The sequence below is a fragment of the Ixodes scapularis genome, unplaced genomic scaffold, assembly GCF_016920785.2.
Source record: "Ixodes scapularis isolate PalLabHiFi unplaced genomic scaffold, ASM1692078v2 PGA_scaffold7__128_contigs__length_106722199, whole genome shotgun sequence".
In the NCBI taxonomy this organism is placed as follows: Eukaryota; Metazoa; Arthropoda; class Arachnida; order Ixodida; family Ixodidae; genus Ixodes; species Ixodes scapularis.
In genome coordinates this window covers 43,314,011-43,331,700 of record NW_024609882.1, presented here as the reverse complement: position 1 = coordinate 43,331,700, position 17,690 = coordinate 43,314,011, and the positions used below count along the sequence as shown (strand labels likewise).

Sequence of the window (17,690 nt, the reverse complement as noted above, 5' to 3'; positions counted from 1 at the left end):
CTGTCTGTGTGTAAATGTTTAGTGTTCAAGCTGATTCTCATAAACACGGTTGGCCTTTCCACCACCGCTTGTCTGGGGTTCGTGTCCGCGCAGTAGTATATCGACGCTAACACGATTTAAACGCTTCGTTGACTGCTACAAACTCGATCGCTACGAAGTCAACACAACTGTCATCGTTAATAAAAGCCCCGTGCCAGTCGTTTGCAAAGCGACGTAGATGGAAACAAACCGCCGCGGCGTTTCTCGCGGCCTCGGAAATGCAGGAGTGAGCCGACGTTAAAAAAGATACGTTTGAACTACGAGAGTGTCAGCAAGAGTCACGCAAATACCTGTTCACACTTGGAGCGGACGCGTGCGTTTGATCGAAGTGCTGGGTTGAGACTGCGTTTCGGTAAGCGCTTCGGGACCGATCTTCTACGATTGCAACTCGATACTGACGTGACACTCGGCGAAAGAAGGTTGGACCGGCATCGCGTAGCTCCCACAAACTGATATAGCTCGACAGTTAAAAATGGCATACTAATAACAAAGTGTACATACCGTGTTGCGAAGGTAATCCATACGGCGTTTATTTGAGCTCTATATCACACAAAGCAAGGAGATAGAATCGAGGAGTCCCTTTTCGACGACAGCGTGCGTCACCGCTGCCTCGGAAAACAAGGTGATCGAGATGATAAGGGGAATAGGTTGACCTCTGAAATTTAGTTCAGCTATCAAACTATTCATACGGGGAGGGTCCACAAGGGTCGCGCGGGCATATTCCACTCAGCAAGCCAGCCGGTCGTGGGCAGACGGTCTTGGCCAAGGACCGTCTGAGCAATGCTGCGCCGGAACGGGTCGGAGTGTCTGCTAGGCCTAAATATTCTGCCGAGCTCGCTTGGTCGGTGGGATCGTTGCCTTCGTTGCCGTTTCCGGGTGTCTGTGGATCCAACGTTCATGTTCGTCGTGGTCGGTTTCAAGTACTTCTTCATTTTTTTCTTGCTGCTTGAAGTCGGGACGCACAAGAAGAGCAGGTAGAAAAATAAATGTGCGTTGGTAGTCGCGACCGCGTAACTGAGCGACGTTGTCGGCCATGTTAATTTGATCGTAGAAAGTGCGTAAGACAGGTTCGGAGCTGTCGTAGGATTCTGTCGTAACCTGCGCAAAAGTTACGACAATTTCGTTTCGAGAATACGGATTTTCTCTCAAATTTGTCGTACGCATTTTTTTCGTCGTAAGTTCGCTTTGAGAATCCGGCCTCTGATCACGCAAGCACACCTGTTTTGTTTTTCTTTTTTTTATGAATAAACACCTAATGACATCTATATATTTTCATTATAAATAACCACCTGAAAATCTACGGCTTGAGCAGAACCCCTACTCCCAGACATTTGTGTGACGGTTTGTGCATACCCCCTTCCTTTCCCCGCGGTGCCTAGGTGGTAGGGCACGTCAGTGCAGTCGGTTTAATCGCCATGATAACATAAGAAAAACAGAGCACACAAACATTTAGAACCTCTCCGCGCACAGCCCCATGCTGTACCTCTGTAAAACGCCATTCTGCCTACCCTGGGTAGTCAAAATGGCGTTTTGGAGGCTTTGACTATCACAAAGGGCGAATCACTAGCCACTGGACAAAGCGACGACCCCAAACTGCTGTGGAATAATTAAAACTTGTTGTTAGCCTAGTTGGTTCATAATGCAATCTAAAATGTTTTCCTTTTTTTTTTTTTTTTTTTTTTTTGCGCGACACAAGGGACTACAAGCGAGTAGACAGGGAATGACCACTTTTCTGCAGGGGGAAGGGGGGGGGGGGGGGGGGGTGTCGTTTTCGAGTTTGAAACCACTTCCGGTCAAGGTGCACGACGTCGTGCGTATAGACCTTTCCCGCATACTCTCGTCCCCGACCGCCAAGTAGGCATATCCGGTATGGGGGACGAAAAAATAACAAAACGTTTCAACCTGCAAATAGTAAAAAAATAGAGGGGAGGCAAACGAGAATGTGTGGCGGTTACGTTTATGTCCTAAATGCCTTCTATTGGTGTGGCGACGGCAAAACAATGTTTTCGCCCATACTGGAAGTGACGACAATCCAAGATGGCGGCGCACTTGCGGAAAAGGTCTATATTCTTAGTAAAACCTAAAAGTCAATCACCTCTGCCTCGTCAGCCGTCAGGGCACCCCATAGCCCTGCCGCTCAACCGCCTTTCCTGGATGTCTCCTGCTGCCAACTAGCAGCCTGATCGTCGAACCACCAACATCGTCGCCTCTCCACCAGAAAATCACTACATTTCCGTGCGTCGATCGTTTTGGTGCGTCGGCCGAGCCTGTCGGCCCATCTCGTTCTTTCGACTGTTTAACTCTTTCCCGGGCAGGAAAATATCCACTGCGGTTTTTTCACGACGTTCTTGTGGTCGTGCTCGTTATGTTTTTTTAGGGCAGTATATAAGCTGCTGAAGTTCTTTGCAGTGTCCCAACGCTTGTGTTCCTTCAGTTCTTTCAGGGCAGTAAATAAGCCCCTGAGGTTCTTTACAGTGTTCCCATGTTTGTTATCGTTTAGTTTACCAGTCTGCCCTGCGAGACGTGGCCTTTCAAACCGTCTGATATTTTTCCTTTGGCCGGTCGCTCTGCTGTACCCGGTTTGGGACTTTACAAAATTTCACCGCATTGAGACGTGCTGTACTATGCTCCATTCACGGCTGTAGTGGAACTATGTGCCGCCGAACCAATCAGCCGCCTCTCTTTCCTCACCTGACCCAGTCCTCGGCATGTGGGTATGAGCGAAAGCGTGATCACGTGGCGAAAGACGGATGTATGACTGGTCCATTGAGGACGTAGCTTCCACCGCAGTCTCAGCTTAGGGGTGAATGCAATATAGTCAGCGCGCAAGATGGCCACCCAACTCCGGCCTCCCGAGAAGTTGGCGTTTACACGACAGCCGGTGTCTTCAATGGCCTTCTCGCTTGAGACCCTACGGCGAAGAAGCGTGCACCCGCACGCGCCACGAAGCATCATCGACGGCTGCCCGTACGCGGACGAGCTGGCATCTCCTCCGTTCACGACGGGTGCTTTCGGTGAATCTCAGTGCTGTGAAATTAATTGTTTCTCTTTCGGTGTTTTCTTCTAAGAATACGTTTTCATCATAAACGCCTGTCATCTCAACAGCAGCCGTTAAGCCGACATTTCCTCCGACTGCAACTTTCTCAAATATGACTTTCCACAGATACAACGTTTTTTCAATACAGTCGAATATCGTTATTTCATACTCGAGCGGGACTCAAAATTTGTTCGAATAAAGCAAAGTTTGAATTACCGGAAGTTTCCTCCCACGAAGACACATAAGAAGCGACCTGCATGTTAATTTGAATTATCCGCAAGATTGAATTAAGAGTGTTTGAATTAACGAGATTCGACTTATAATTCCCCATTGACTGCTTGTGCGCATAGGAAGATAAGTGTCGTGTTCTGATGTTTTTATTATTGTAGTCTCCCAGTAGCTCATGTTAAAAAGATATTAAGAAAGGGAGAGCAGTGGCTTTTTGTTCTGCTTTAAAGGGATGCGGAAGCGAAATTTTAGCGCCAATTTCTTTGTGTAGACGTGGTCTCCTTTATGACAGCAGCTCACAAACTGCAGTCTTTCGTCCATAAAAGCAAGAAAATCAATTTTAAAATGAATAAGACGATTTCCCAAACTTCGTTAGAATGTCTCACGTCACGGGTTCATCAGGGCTACGCCACGGTGCGGCGTGTCTTATGGAGGCGTGCCGGAGCGAGTGGCGCTTGGAAAACCTCTCAGGTCTAGTACACCATACCTCGGGCATTCCCACTTGGCAGGATTGTAACGCGCTGGCGATAAAGCTGGCGCCGCCTAGTGACGACGATCATAGTTACTGCACCCTTGGCCGTGCATCGGCCCGTGCCGTTGCGAGCGTGACGTCACGGGTAAATATCCCGAGATGCATCGCGCCGACTCGATGGTTGATTTTGAAGCGCTCGCCAGAATCCGTTGATTGGAACGACAAATATAGCAACCTGCTACAAATGCAAGCGTGTAATTATCATTTACGGATATCATGGGTCCTATTTCACCCGTTTCGAAGTGTTCCGGGGATCTTTCAAGTTTCAATCCTGTACCCCCTCAATGACTTTATTGAGGATTTGTTGAAAAAATAAATAAGGAAGGGAGAATGTAGTAATTGGCTTTTACTAGTTTGTTGCGTCGTCACGGGCACTATTTGTGCTATTACGAGCGCAAACTCGAGCCCGAGCTCGCGCCTTTTTTCCCGTTCGTTTTTTTTTCAATTTTGTTATTCTGCTATTTATTTAATTAAACCTAGACCTAAAAGTCAATCACCTCTGCTTCATCGCCAGCAGGGTCCGCGCTGACTGTGAACCCCGGCCACTACTCGTCTCCCGTCAGGGTACCCCATCACCTGGCCGCCCTACTGGCGCTTTTCGATGTCTCCTGCTGCCAAGGAGCAGCCTGATCGTTGAACCGCCGAACCACCAACATTGTTTCCTCTCCGTCAAAAAATTACTACAGGCAGACCGGCCCACTTGTGTAGAAGCCGTGTCCAGTGCTGATCCGCATGCTGTTGGTGCTATCCTCTTGGGGTGCCTACCGTTGTCATTCGTATACCATCAAATGAGCTGCCAACTTCAGGAATCCACCATAGGCCGAAACTGCGCGCCCACACAGTCTGTCCCGCACCAATAGAATGGTTGCCTCCCTCGTGTGTAGACGAGTACACATGCATATAGACAAAAGGTCAGTCTGGGATCAGATGCGGTAGCCGAATAACAGTTCAGAGGAGTACTTCCTATCTTTTGCTGAGGTTTTGCAGCAGCGGAACTTCAACAACAGTGGGGAAGTGCTTGCAAGCCTGGTTCTAAGAGGCTGAACCTCGTGAATGCTCCCTTGACTCTACATATCGCATGCTCGGCTAACCCGATGAACTGCGGATGATACAAAGTGGTGGTGGGGTGCTGTACATGGCCGTTGTAAAAACTGTTTGAAAACAGTACGAAGATGTCGCACTGGGCTTCTACTATGGCCTCGGCCGATGCTTCTATCCGCTTTGCGTGTAAGTGGACCACGGTCAGTATTACGTAACTCTGCAGCAGTACGGCAAAAGTGTAAGCCGTGTTCAGCGTTGCTTGGTGTTCAATCAGCTGACCGGAACCTGCAACAGAGGCATATAACAGGACTGGGGATATATCCTTGCACCTTCTCGCATGGTCTTAAATGTCTTGTCAACACCGGGGTACCAGAAAATGGTGTTTGCCAAGCTCTTCGTGGCTGACCTGCCTAGATAGGTGTCATGGAGCATAGCCTAATGTATACTGACAATGTCTGCTCAATTGCGAGTTCCCAGCTACAACTACAAGGGTGCATCGCTTCCCTATACAAAGCAGAATGTGTAAACGACGAGAAGAAGCCTTTTTCGTGCGTTCTTGTATTCTTAATGCTGTTTTTGGCACTTGTTATGGTACCTGTGGGCAAGAACGTGCCGGGGCTGTCATTTCACGAGACCCCAGACAACACCCGGGAGCATGGGAAGTGACTGAAGCTCATTTCGATGAAAGACAACGTCCCAAATTCTACCTCCTATATACTCAATAGTGTGCGGTAGGCACTTTTTTGTGACGGACATTAAGGAAGGCCTGTCTGGTCCCCCTTCGTGCATTCTGCTGGGGCTTCACTCAAAGCCCACCTTTGCTCAGGCCTCTCTGATGTCAAAACTGGATGAGCCCATGTACCCTTCCAGGTCCTCTTTTGGCTCTGCTTGATTGGCTCTCGCTGCTTACCTACACCAATCTTTCTCACACTGCTCGAGGTAGATAGTAACGGGCGCCTGACGATAGGCACAGTGGCACAGTGAGTCATTACGAAACGTGAGCCCCGGCACAGCTGAAACCTTCCACACTGCTTACGTGACTTCGTAGCGGTTGTTACTCCAGAGGACCCTGGCCGTTGCTATTCCTCTTCACCTTCTGAACTTTGAAGCCAAACCAATTGTGCAGCAAAGCCAAAGCAAGCACTACCTTTCAGCATTTTAGAACCGCTTCTCGTCATCATTGTCGTTGTTGCAAAGCTATGTTTGTTTGTAGTTGAGATTGTGCTGATTGGGATATCACAACACCTTTCTTGTCACTCATGGTGCTAGCAGTAACTTCGCAGGACATGAGAACATTCAAACTGCATACAACTGACACTGCAGTGGAATGCCCAAAATATTCGGTTGCCATTTCTGCTTGCGTCGGCCTGCTCACCACAATGCGACATCGATCGAGACGTGCCGTGTCACAGTGTCGTAGGACACCAACTACGATTGGTGTGGGAGCCATCCCACAATGCCTGTCTTTTTCATGCATGTGTTTCACGTTTACTTTGGCAACTGATTCAATGAAAAGCGTTTTTGGTGGAGGCCATCGAGTTGGCAGGTTGCGACCACCTGAGCATTCAGCTAATTCGTGATTTCACTTGGCTTGTCGTTTCAGCGGAATGCCTCATCTTGATTCTATTTATTTATAATCTATTTATTGACTGGTTTGTTCGAAAGTAACTCAGTGGGTCTATCCAAGGAAGCCCCAAGAAAAAGCTTTGCTAAGGCTGCACTAGCCTTGACAATTCTTTTTCTTGAGACCGAGATAAGACCACCTGATTTCATTTTGAGCAAGCCAGCACGCTGCAGAGTAGGAATGACCCATATTTAGCATGAAGTTATAGGTTTCACATGAGCACATTCTATATGTAGCTGAAAAAATGTGTCACACTAAATAGAAAGACAAGTGAAACAAAAACATTATTAGGTATTTCGGTTGAGAAAGTGGTGCATATTTCAGGTCAGCTTTCAGTATTTTGGGCACATTTTACATTGTACCTGTGATTTCGTCTATGATGACTATTAGTTCACTTGGAGCATGTAAAATACATTGGACGTGACAGACAACTGCACTAGGGCATCCGTCAGGTGTCTGAACTGTGCCCTTTTTTCCGTTGAAGTGTATTCTCGCTTGGCTCAATCAGTATCGACTTCATGTACTTAATGCCTTTTTACAGGGTAGCGTCACCACAGGAGACTTGTGCGCTTGTGGGTGTTTTGTGAATGTCGTCACCAGTCCCCATAAGCCCCGAGCCCAGCGTCGGTTTAGATCCCTTGCATGCCAGGCTGGGCTAAGTGTGCCCGAGTCTGATGAAATTGGGGTCTTGGCAGTTAAGCCAAGCCCGGGCTAGGTTTCCTCCAAGGGCCCCCCAGGTTAGGCAACACACCATCCCAGCCCGCGCTCCGCACAGAGAGGTGCCCTGCGTTGGCTCGCCCAGGACGATTGGGTCAGTCGCTTAGCTTCACCTCTTCCTTCTTCTGACTTTCTTCTCCATCCCTCTTTCCAACCTCTCACCTTTCAGATGTAACAGAATTTTTCGAAAGTCGAGAGGAATTATATAGCCCATGGGTGTTGAAAACCACCAGGTTGTGGCATGGTGACACCAAACACTTTTTTATGAAAATATCTCGCTCCATGACAATCCAGTGGCCTTGGCACGAATAGGCTTTGCGTGGTTGGAATGACTGGATGCGCAGCAGCCTCAGGGTTTTTTTCTTTTTGAATAGACCGATCTCACTAGCCTGTTTCGTTAAGCCGCCGCTGCCGCAATGCATCAAAGGAACTTTAGTCTCTCTGCATGTGAGCTACACTGGCCGAGGTTGAGCAGTTTCGCGTGGCTGTCGAAGAGCCGTGCTGCACAAGCGCGAGGAGCAGTGACGACACACGGCTCACAGCTGGCGCGCCGGAGCCGCCGCCGCCGCGCGCTTCGCCGCCACCGCGCGCGCCTCGCCGGTCTGCGCATTCCAGAGGAGTGACGCCATAGCCGCGGCAGACGCACTGGCGCCTCCGCGTGCCCAGCTGTGCGCCTCCGTTGCGCAGTAGCCAAGTCTGACGCTGCACCGCAGCCGCTTGATAGCACCTCTCATTTTGTGCGCATAAGCTCACGCTACGTATATCCCGGCACAGCCGAGCTAAGCCACCGCATTTTTTTTTTTGCGGCTCTTGTAAGTTTTGTGGTTTTGTTTGCGGCTCTTAGCCCGGGTCAGCCTGGCCGCCCCTGGTTTAGACCATGATACTTTCAAAAATGTGTTTGCCTTGCGATGTCAAAATTTTGAAGAAAAACATTTCGTGCCAAGCCAGCCTCAATTATCTCTGTTTGCTACATTGTTACAAATTTATCACTCTGTTTCTTTTTTCTTTCTATAGCGATTTAGAGCTGCTGTGGGTAACAACAGGGCCAACCGCCAAGCGCAGCATTTCATCCGGCAAGCACCAGCAAAAAGACGCGAAAGAGGGTTAGCAAACAAGGCCCATCACGTAATCGATGTCACCAGCCCCACAGCGCACACGACCATGTATTGTATACAATAAACCAGTTGTCGTTGTTAACCCGTCTCGACCACGACATGGTGGGATCCAGTGTGCCGAGGACAAGAACAAAGGCTATATAAAGATGAGAAGAGACGAGTGAACATTGCAGTATGCGCTTCTGCTATTTGTATTGCAGTCACCAAGAGCTTGTCAGCAACCCTTGAATACACCCTTTTCAAAAGTGTGCGCCATCTATACTCTGTTCACCCTTAAGCTGAGACTACAGTCCTGCCGGACCAATCAGCCGCCTCCCTCTTATCACGCGTGGGTATGGCCGGAGGCGTGATGACGTGGCGAAAGAGAGGCGTAGGGCTGGTCTAACGAGGACGTAGCTTCCACCCCAGCCTCAGCTTAGAGGTGAACGGAATATGGTAGCTGCAGCACCAATTATCGAAGTCCGCCCTTGTTTTGGGCACACGCTCTGCGCAGGTATTGTATGCGAGGGCTGTGCAAGCATTTGGCGTGAACTCGGCTCGGCTTGTATCGAGAATGAATGCTGCGTCATAGTTTTGCAAGGACTGATGCAATTACAGGCTTTCTGCCAAAGGATGATGACCACCACTGTTGTTTGATGGGATCATAAAAGGGTCTATTACAGATAAAATTGCCTCATCTCAATAAACATTATGCCAAATTGCTTGGTAGTCTGACAACACTGAGAGCGTCACTATTTTAATGTTAGCAAGCGTTGTCGGTACTGAAGCACGGTGGAGGCATCGGAGACAACCGTACGGGCAGTGTGTGAAGGCGCGGCAGGTATGTTTTCCGTCTTCGGACCATAGAATGTGGACGAACAGTTTAAACAAAATACCGCAACTGTCTGACGAAACTTTCAGAGGCCTGTGCACACAATTGCGACAACCCGCAGTGTGTAAGCTTTCACAGCAAAGGCACAGGACTTACTCCGTTGCTTCGACGAGGTTGTTGCCAGCGTGCACAGTCCTGCGAGAGTTTCGTCAGACAGTTGCAGTAGGTTGTTTAAACTGTTCGTCCACATCCCGTGGTCAGAAGTAGGAAAACACAGCTGCTGCGCTATCGCACACTGCCCGTACGGCTCTCTCCAATGTCTCCACCGAGCTTCGGTACAGACACCGCTTGCCAACACTAAGATGCCGACGCTCTCAATGTTGTCAGATCACCAAGCAATTTTGCGTGAGGTCTGTTTAACCTAAGTGACTGATTGCCGTTTCTTTTTTTGTTTTGTTTTTTGTTTTAACACGGTATATATTTAAAGCTTTTGGTACATTGAATCATACGAGGGTGGATGCAAAAGTAACCGGCATGAATTTCTGAAGGGTGTGCCGTTGGTAGTACCAGCTGTCGCAACTAGCAGTGCTTAGCAGCACCACTTCTGAATGAGTTTTTCGACCGGCATTGTCTGCTATAATTGTTTTCCCCAAGCGCTTCAAAATATCGTTCCTTGTTATTTTTGCAATGTCTGAAATGAACGAACAACATGCGGCGGTGAAATTTTGTTTTCTTCTAGGGAAAACTGCACCGAAAACTTTTGTAATGGTTTAGAGAGCTTACAAAGAAGATGCTAATAAGAAATCGCAAGTCTATGAGTGGTTTTCTCGCTTCAAGACCGTTGAATTATTGATTGACGACCAACCTCGTTCAGGGCGACCCTCAACCTCGTAAAATGATGAAAACATCGAAAAATTTGGTTATTCTTTACTCCGAGTTTGTTTCTCTTTGTAAAACTGTTAATCAGGTGTTTTACTTAGGTATATTGCGACACTTGCGAAACTCAGTAAGACAGAAATGCCCCGATTGGGGGGGGGGGGGGGGGGGGGGGATGATAGTTTTATCACAACAATGCCCCATCACACACTGCCCTGTCAGTGTAACAACTTTTCAGAAAGCACTACCATGACACCACTTCTGCACCTCCCGTAATCTCAGGACCACACCCCGTGTGACTTTTTTCTGTTCGCCCATTGAAGAGTCTTGAAATTAAATAGTTTTGTGGATGTTGAAGGTCCTTCAAGTCGGAAATTGCAAAAAAAAAAAAAAAACATGGAATGATTTTGAAGCGCTTGGGGAAAAAATTAACAACATGCCGCTAGGTCGTTAGCAGACGACGCGGTCGGCAAGCTGACTCAAGAAGTGTGCCGCTTACCGCTGCTAGAGGCAGATGCTTGTACTACGAACTTCCCGCCCCCTTTAAATTCAGTCTAGTTACTTTTGGGTACCTCCTCATACTTTTTTTATTGTTTAAACTGGTTCTACGACCCAGTATCTTGCTTGCTTTAAATCAGTTTCCTTTTTATGGTATACATATTTTCGAATATTTGTTTTGAGAGTAGTGAAATGAATGCAGTGTTGCATGTTTTGATTATTTAATATGTTTGTAATGCATACATAACATAAATGTTTGGTTAAATGTTCCCCGTTTTCATGTGCTTATTGGTTTGTTTCATAATCAAAGGTGCCAATAAGAAGGCTGCAAGGTTCTTTCTGGCTTCAGAAAGTATAGTTACTATAATTATTATAGTTTGATAGTCCAGTGCTGGAAAAATGTTGATTTTCAGATTTCCATTTCCACAATGTTTCAAAAGTACCTACAAGGTAGTTTTAAAAGATTTAAATTATTTCTAAAGGAAAATATTTTCAATATAAAATTGTATATGAGGTTTGGAAAATAAAAGAATACAAAAAATTCTATTTGAACACTGTCTCCATTATAGCCTATATATATATATATATATATATATATATATATATATATATATATATATATATATACAGGGTGTTTCAGAGAACTCAGGCCTAATCGCTCCTGCGAAAACTACGTATCGCAACAAAAAAAGGCTTGTGTCGTTTTGGTCCCGGGCCAGGGGCCCATTTAGAAAAATTATTAAAGGCCGGGATAATTGAGTTGTTATTTATTTTTGCGTAATTAGTTTTTTTTTTATATTGTATTTAAGGGCATGGTTTCAATTAGAAAATTGCTCAGCATCGTGGAAAAGAGTAAATCAATAAATTGCACAACGATAGAAGGCACACGAAGCATTTTACGGCTTTCTGAAAAACCGCACACAATTGACGGGTTTTTAAGTTTCGGTTTGCTATCAGAGCGCATCTCGGCCCGGGCGGCACCGCGCCCCGTGGAGAGATAGTGCAACCAGCCTCTGCTGCGCCGCGCGATGACAGTGCAGCAGAGGTTGGTTGCACTATCTCTCCCTGAGGCGCGGTGCTGCCGGGGCCGAGATGCGCCCGGCGAATTTGTGGGGTTTTTCAGAAAGCCGTAAAATGCTTGGCGTGCATATATATATATATGTTTATATATGGCAGGCACGTAGCCAGGATTTTATTTCTGGGTCCCATGCCCCCCCCCCCCCCTCCCCCTGGCTACGTGCCTGATAATTTATATATATATATATAGTTTGAGTTGTAATGCCCTAATGTTTTGAGCTTAATACACTGTTTGTATGAAGTGTCCATATTTAAAATAATCTCATAGGGGTGTATATGTCCTCCAAATGCAGCACACACACACACAAGCTCGGTTATGTTAAATTTTTTTGTTTCTTTTTTGTTTTCATATATATATATAATTGTACCACAATACTTTTTTTAACATCGGTTTAATTTAGGAGCTTTTAAAGAGAAGAGAGTAGAGCGACTCATCGGTCGCTCGATCAACACGGGAAAGCGTGCCGCCAGCGTTTGCCCGCTACAATTAAAACACTGAATTTAAGGGAAAAAAACGAATGGAGCAACACAAGACTAAGAATTACGTGTCCTTTAGCCGATTGCTAACTAGGAATGCAGGTATTATTCTAACTTTTGCTGCTATTACGAGCGCGGAACGAGCATGGGGCAACATGGCTTCAGTTAGCTTATCACTGCGTGAGTCTGAAACGGAAACTGATCGTGGGCACGCCTTGCGATCTTCATTTAGCTGATTGCTTTCATATCATGTTGCCCTTCGAAGTACTAGAATAAGAGAGGTGCCTAGCCTGCCAGTATAAATACAGAGAGCACTTGTATACCAATAATAGTGGCAAATACTCTTTGTATTCGTCTAGTAAACAATGGCACTCACTTGCCTAATCCTTGTCAGAATATGGCAGGTCATATATACGAATTGGGTCGGTATGAAGGTTTTAGTAGAGAGTCGAGGAGGTGTTGTGTTGGAGTTGTTTGTGCCTTGTTCTGCTGACATGTATGTGCCTGTAACAGTGTTTCGTATCTTGGTTGGTGTGTACTGGTGCACGAGAAGTTGTATGTGTTTTGATGTATGTGTAGTAAGTGGAGTATTATGAGTTGGTGTATGAGTATTTTTAGTACCATCTAGCGGTTACTACTACACTTCCTAGGTGGCTCAAGGTGCCGCTCAATTCAATATGCTAAGGGTTAAGTAGTCCTGTAGATATTGATTACAAAGAGCTGGCCCGCGGTCCACTGGCCTCCCTACTTCTCTGCCTCTCGTTCGATAACAAACGTAATAATTGTGCCACTTAGCCACCTAATGCTCGTTCTGTGTCGAAGAACTGCGAAGTACAGGCAGCAATGGTGCAGGTAGGCACAAACAAGAAGAGATAAAAAATTAAAATAAATAAAAATATTGATAGCGTTCGTGCGAGTTGAACCGTTGAACGCCTCTCGTCGGTGCCGACGAAGGTGCCCAGCGATTTATCGCCGCATACGACAAGAATACATTGTTTTTTAATAAAGTCAGCATGCCCATTCCTCGCGTGACGATTTCTTTTTTCAGCGTTTTCCGCCGGCGGTAAAAATATAGTCCATCTAGTGAGATACCGTCGAGGGCAATCGCGGCGGTTCCGGCACACACACTGCCGTCCTTCCGGGTTATATGTACAATACCGGTGTCTGGGGACGGCTGTTAATGGCGAATTCGGGGGGTCAATCGTCCGCAACTCATTTTGCCGGAAAACCGGCTATAAAGTTCGCATGATCAGTTTCTGGCCGGCGTGCACCGTTCGGGTGGTGGTTCTCCGGCAAGCACCGGCAACTTTCCGGCGCTTTGTCCGCCCGAGCTCCAAACGGCCGGGCGAGCAGGCGCCAGACTGTATCCGGTGTCGTCACTTCCAAATGGGGGAGAAGGTCAGAGAGAAACAATGAGCGAAAGAACGTAACTCATCTGAAGTCACTTTAGTAGCAACTACTCGAGTCAATCCAAGCCGTTGGGACATGGGTGACGGCTAGGGGTGTCGCGAACCGGCCGAGGTTCGAGTTAGACCAGGTTCGACTTTTTCGAACTTTTAGTGGAATGTTTGACGACCTAGCATTGAGGTTCGACTCGTGTGCGCATGCGCGACAGGCCGGCCAGCTGGCTTTGGATGGGGTGGTGATGGTTAAGGGATGAATTAAGGGCAGCGCTGAATGGTTAGTTCAGTTAATGCTGTACAAAAAAAAATAAGTTATCAACTCTTTCAGAGATTAGAATTGTTTTCTTTTAATTGCAACAGTTCATAAAATAGAATAACCCTTTGCATAAAAAACAAAATTCTCCAAACCTAGACATGCTTGTATCAAGGTCTGGCCACACTGTCCACAAAGTCGAACAGGTCGAATTTGATGAAAGGTTTGAAGGTTCGACCCAGTCGAACCCTGAAAGTTCGACCTAAAAATCCGGTGCGACAAAAGTTCCCGACACCCCGGCGGCGACAGCCCCTTGCTAGCGCTGTCACGCGAGCAAGACGCGAAGTAAATTGCCATCGCCTGGAGTTTTGTGTTCGGCTGCTGCGGGTCACGTGGTGTGCTGCCGGCGCGTTTCTGGTTGCCGGTTCCGCCGACCCGGTCTCGCCGGCGATTGACCACCCGAATTCGCCATTAGAGTGTCTGATCTCGCTTCGAAGACGTCGAATGGGCGTATACGCCCTATTCTCTCACTCGGCCGAAAAGCCGTGCTCTTCGCTAGACCTTACCGGGGACTTCGAGCCTCGCTAACCGGCTGCCATGTTGCTTTAGGGGAAAGTCGAATTTGACTACCTGCTTTTTGACTACTTGTGGGGTCGTCATTTTTACCCTACGGTCGTTATATTTGGGACAACTGTTTACCACCCAAAAGGTAGTCACACATGACTACCTTTTTTTTTAGAGTGTAGTACAGTTCTAACAGAGGAACTGTAGAGAAAGATGATTGCCAATAATAGATAATATTTTTTCTTCACTCCACGAAACTATTATTTAATGTGCAGGACGTCTCTGGGAAAACAGAACCGTATTTTTTGGACAGGGTAAATAAGCTGCGCGTACCAAAAGGCTTAAACTCCGGCAGGATGTGGCGCTACCAGTTGGGATAGAGTGCGAAAGTTTCAGAAGAGGACGTTACATTAATAAAAAGATCATTGATTAGAAAACACACTTTCTCAAGGAGCTGACGTTTGCCTAAGACTAATATTGTAAAAAATTACAATGTGGGGACCTGTATCATCTATTTCAGTGAAACAAACTTGTCAACAAGAATGAAAACAAAATTTTCTTTTTTGTTGACAATTGTTTTTCACTGATATGAATCCCACGAGCGTTCACAATATCATTTCTTGTTTTGACGATATTAGGCTTAGGTGGACGTCGTCTCATAGAGACATGTTGTTTTTGTCAGTTATCTTTTAATCCAGGCAAGGTCATCTTCTCAATCTTTCGCATTCTATTCCAACCACTAGCTTTGCATTCTCACGGAGTTCGAGCTTCCTGCGATTCATAGTTTATTTAACCGGGTCGAAAAACACGGTACTTATTTCTCTGGAACTTTTCGTACATATAGTACAAACTACAACGACCCCTCGGTCGTCGCTGTCAGTTATTGTCTCCAGGCAAGCCATTACAGAAGAACTGCAAGATAGTCCTTTTACTTAATGTTGGTGTCCGGTCGGATTTCTGAGATGCTCAAGAAAAACAAAACTACAATGGAAAACTGAGAAAACCTTCGTCAGGATGACATTCCAAGCCTGATCCCCAATATGCACGAAAATTCTTGAAAAGCGTGCCCAACCAGGAACGCTACGCACGTTCCTACTGGACGTGCCCTGCACTTTTGCTTGGAGAGTAGAAATGCCACAGGTACGGCTTTCCCTTCTAGAAGACATTTTCGCTTTGACAGGAGCTCTCTCGCGAGGCTTGTTCTCGACTTGGAATGCAAGTCGATGCAATGACGGTAACAAGGGCGAGCACGCAGCCTTATTGCTAGGCCGACATGTGCGTCGGAATTCAGTGTCCGACCGTGTTATGTACTTCGCCCGGTATGTGTCAGTACAAACAAGGATACTCGAACTTGCTCCAGAACATAAATGGAAGGCAAAACGAACAAGGGGAGCGGTTATAGAAGTTGATCAAAACCACCCACGCGTCTTGGCACGCGTGCGCGAGCCAAGACGCTCAAACTGACGGTAAGACGTGTGTGACAGACGCTACAAGCCACCGGAACCAATGCATAGCTCAGGTTGTGTCAAGTGACCTTCATGTCGAACAAAGCAACGCGAAAAGCATGAGGCCATGTTTTGCGTGTGGGGCGCTGTATTGGCTAACATGGGCTCTTAACCACTATTGTGTCACATCATAAGGCTGAACAGAGTGTAGACTAGTCCATAGGTGGGGTTCGATCACCCAATACCACGTAGAAGTTAAGGCTTTCACATTTGCTCTTCTGACGTCATCACCAGAGGATCTCAGTAATCCTATCTCATGTCGACGACCCGTTGACGGCGTGCCACATAGAGGGCAATGCTGGAGCTTTGCGGTGCCAAGATAGAGGCATCTGACACTTTGTGGCATACTCTTGCCGAGATTCCGCGTGTTAACCGCTTGTAGTAGCTCGAATGTCATGAATGTCATCAAGGTTGAAAAACTGAATGAACTAAGTTTTCATCTTTTGGCATAAGATTCTTCTGCCTTCTACCTTTATTTGCCTTGGTGTTTCAGTCAGTATGAGAATTGTATCAATCATTCTTAGTTGCACTTTTTCCCCGATAACGAAAGTCCACTAAGATCAATAGGCATCTTAAAAGTGTTTTAATAACTGGAAGGCAAAGGCCTTACGTCAGCTCTGATCCTTTGCGCTCGTCATTCTCAGCTGTATGGAAATGGTGCAGTTTGAAATCATTGCTCATCCAAAAACCCCAAAAAATTAAGTAGCAAAAAAGAAAACAGTGAGAGACAAAAAGTAACAATGTCTAACCGACCTACAATTCTTATTTATATAACGGAACACGCAGGTCTTCGGCAGCTGGGTGCTGGGCGGTGTGGCCTGCAAGGTCATCGTGTACCTGCAGATCGTGACCCTGGCCTCGACCACGTTCATCCTGACCTCGATGAGCTACGACCGGTACATGGCCATCTGCAAGCCCCTCGAGTCCAGGTCGGGCCTCAGGCGGGCCCGCTGCATGGTCGCCGCCTCCTGGGCCATGGCCTTCGTCTTTGCCACTCCGCAGCTCTTCATCTTCGTCCAGGTCTGCAGCTCAGGCTGCGTATCGCTGGCAGTCACTTTTCTTGATCAACTAGAGAAGCAATAACAAACAAAAATTCGAATGAAATCAAATCAAATATATTTCTTGTCATATCATCTTACATGACAACAGGGAACTCAGACAAAAATCTGCTAAGTTGCAGCTTGACGAAGCTCCCGGGCCTAGTGAAGTTCGTGACAGCATGAAAAAAATTAAAAATAATTATATGATAATTATATTATACTAATATGCGAATATTAAGTGTAATCAATAATTTAAGCACAAAAAGTATCCGAAGACACCAGACATTTGAACACGAAAATATAGCATATTACATAACACATAACACACGAAAAATTAAGCAACAAAAACAATAGTATTCAAAGGTCACAAATACATAACCAATTTTAATTATTCTTTATTTGAGAGGGTTTCTAAACTTAGACACTTTCTAGACAAACCATTTAGCATGGTGGAAAAATTGAAATGAAGCGTCTGATCAATGCCCTTAGCACGTCATGGACGAATTATTCAGGGCTTATTATGCCTTAGGTCGTGCAGGATGACGGGATCTTTTAAATTAGCTAATTGAAAGAATTGGACATTGTTATGCTGAAGAGCCCTACGATACGTTGTGAAAAGTGTTAACGTATATTTCTTGACTGGTTTTCACGTTTAGGGCTTTAAATAATGATGCTGTAGAATGAAGAATTGGAACACAAGAAATATCACGCCTTGACCTTTTTAGTAAAAGGTGCAACTTTGTAATGTTCGTTATGGTCGTGGTGCCCCAAATAAGGTTGCAGTATTTCAAATATAAACAAACTAACGAGTTCTAAGCAGTTTATTTGATATCAGAAGAAAGTGTAGCTTTAA

The 17,690-nt window shown here is 46.3% G+C and overlaps 1 protein-coding gene across 2 annotated transcripts in view; it reads left to right on the top strand.

The window, feature by feature from the left end:
* LOC115320636 (cardioacceleratory peptide receptor) overlaps window positions 1-17,690 on the top strand; it is a 387,787-nt gene that overhangs the window by 358,215 nt on the left and 11,882 nt on the right. For both annotated transcript variants that reach the window (XM_040214021.3, XM_042286202.1), the window contains exon 3: window positions 16,584-16,817. In XM_040214021.3, the coding sequence (XP_040069955.1) occupies window positions 16,584-16,817 (234 nt within the window). The remainder of the gene's footprint in view (window positions 1-16,583; window positions 16,818-17,690) is intronic.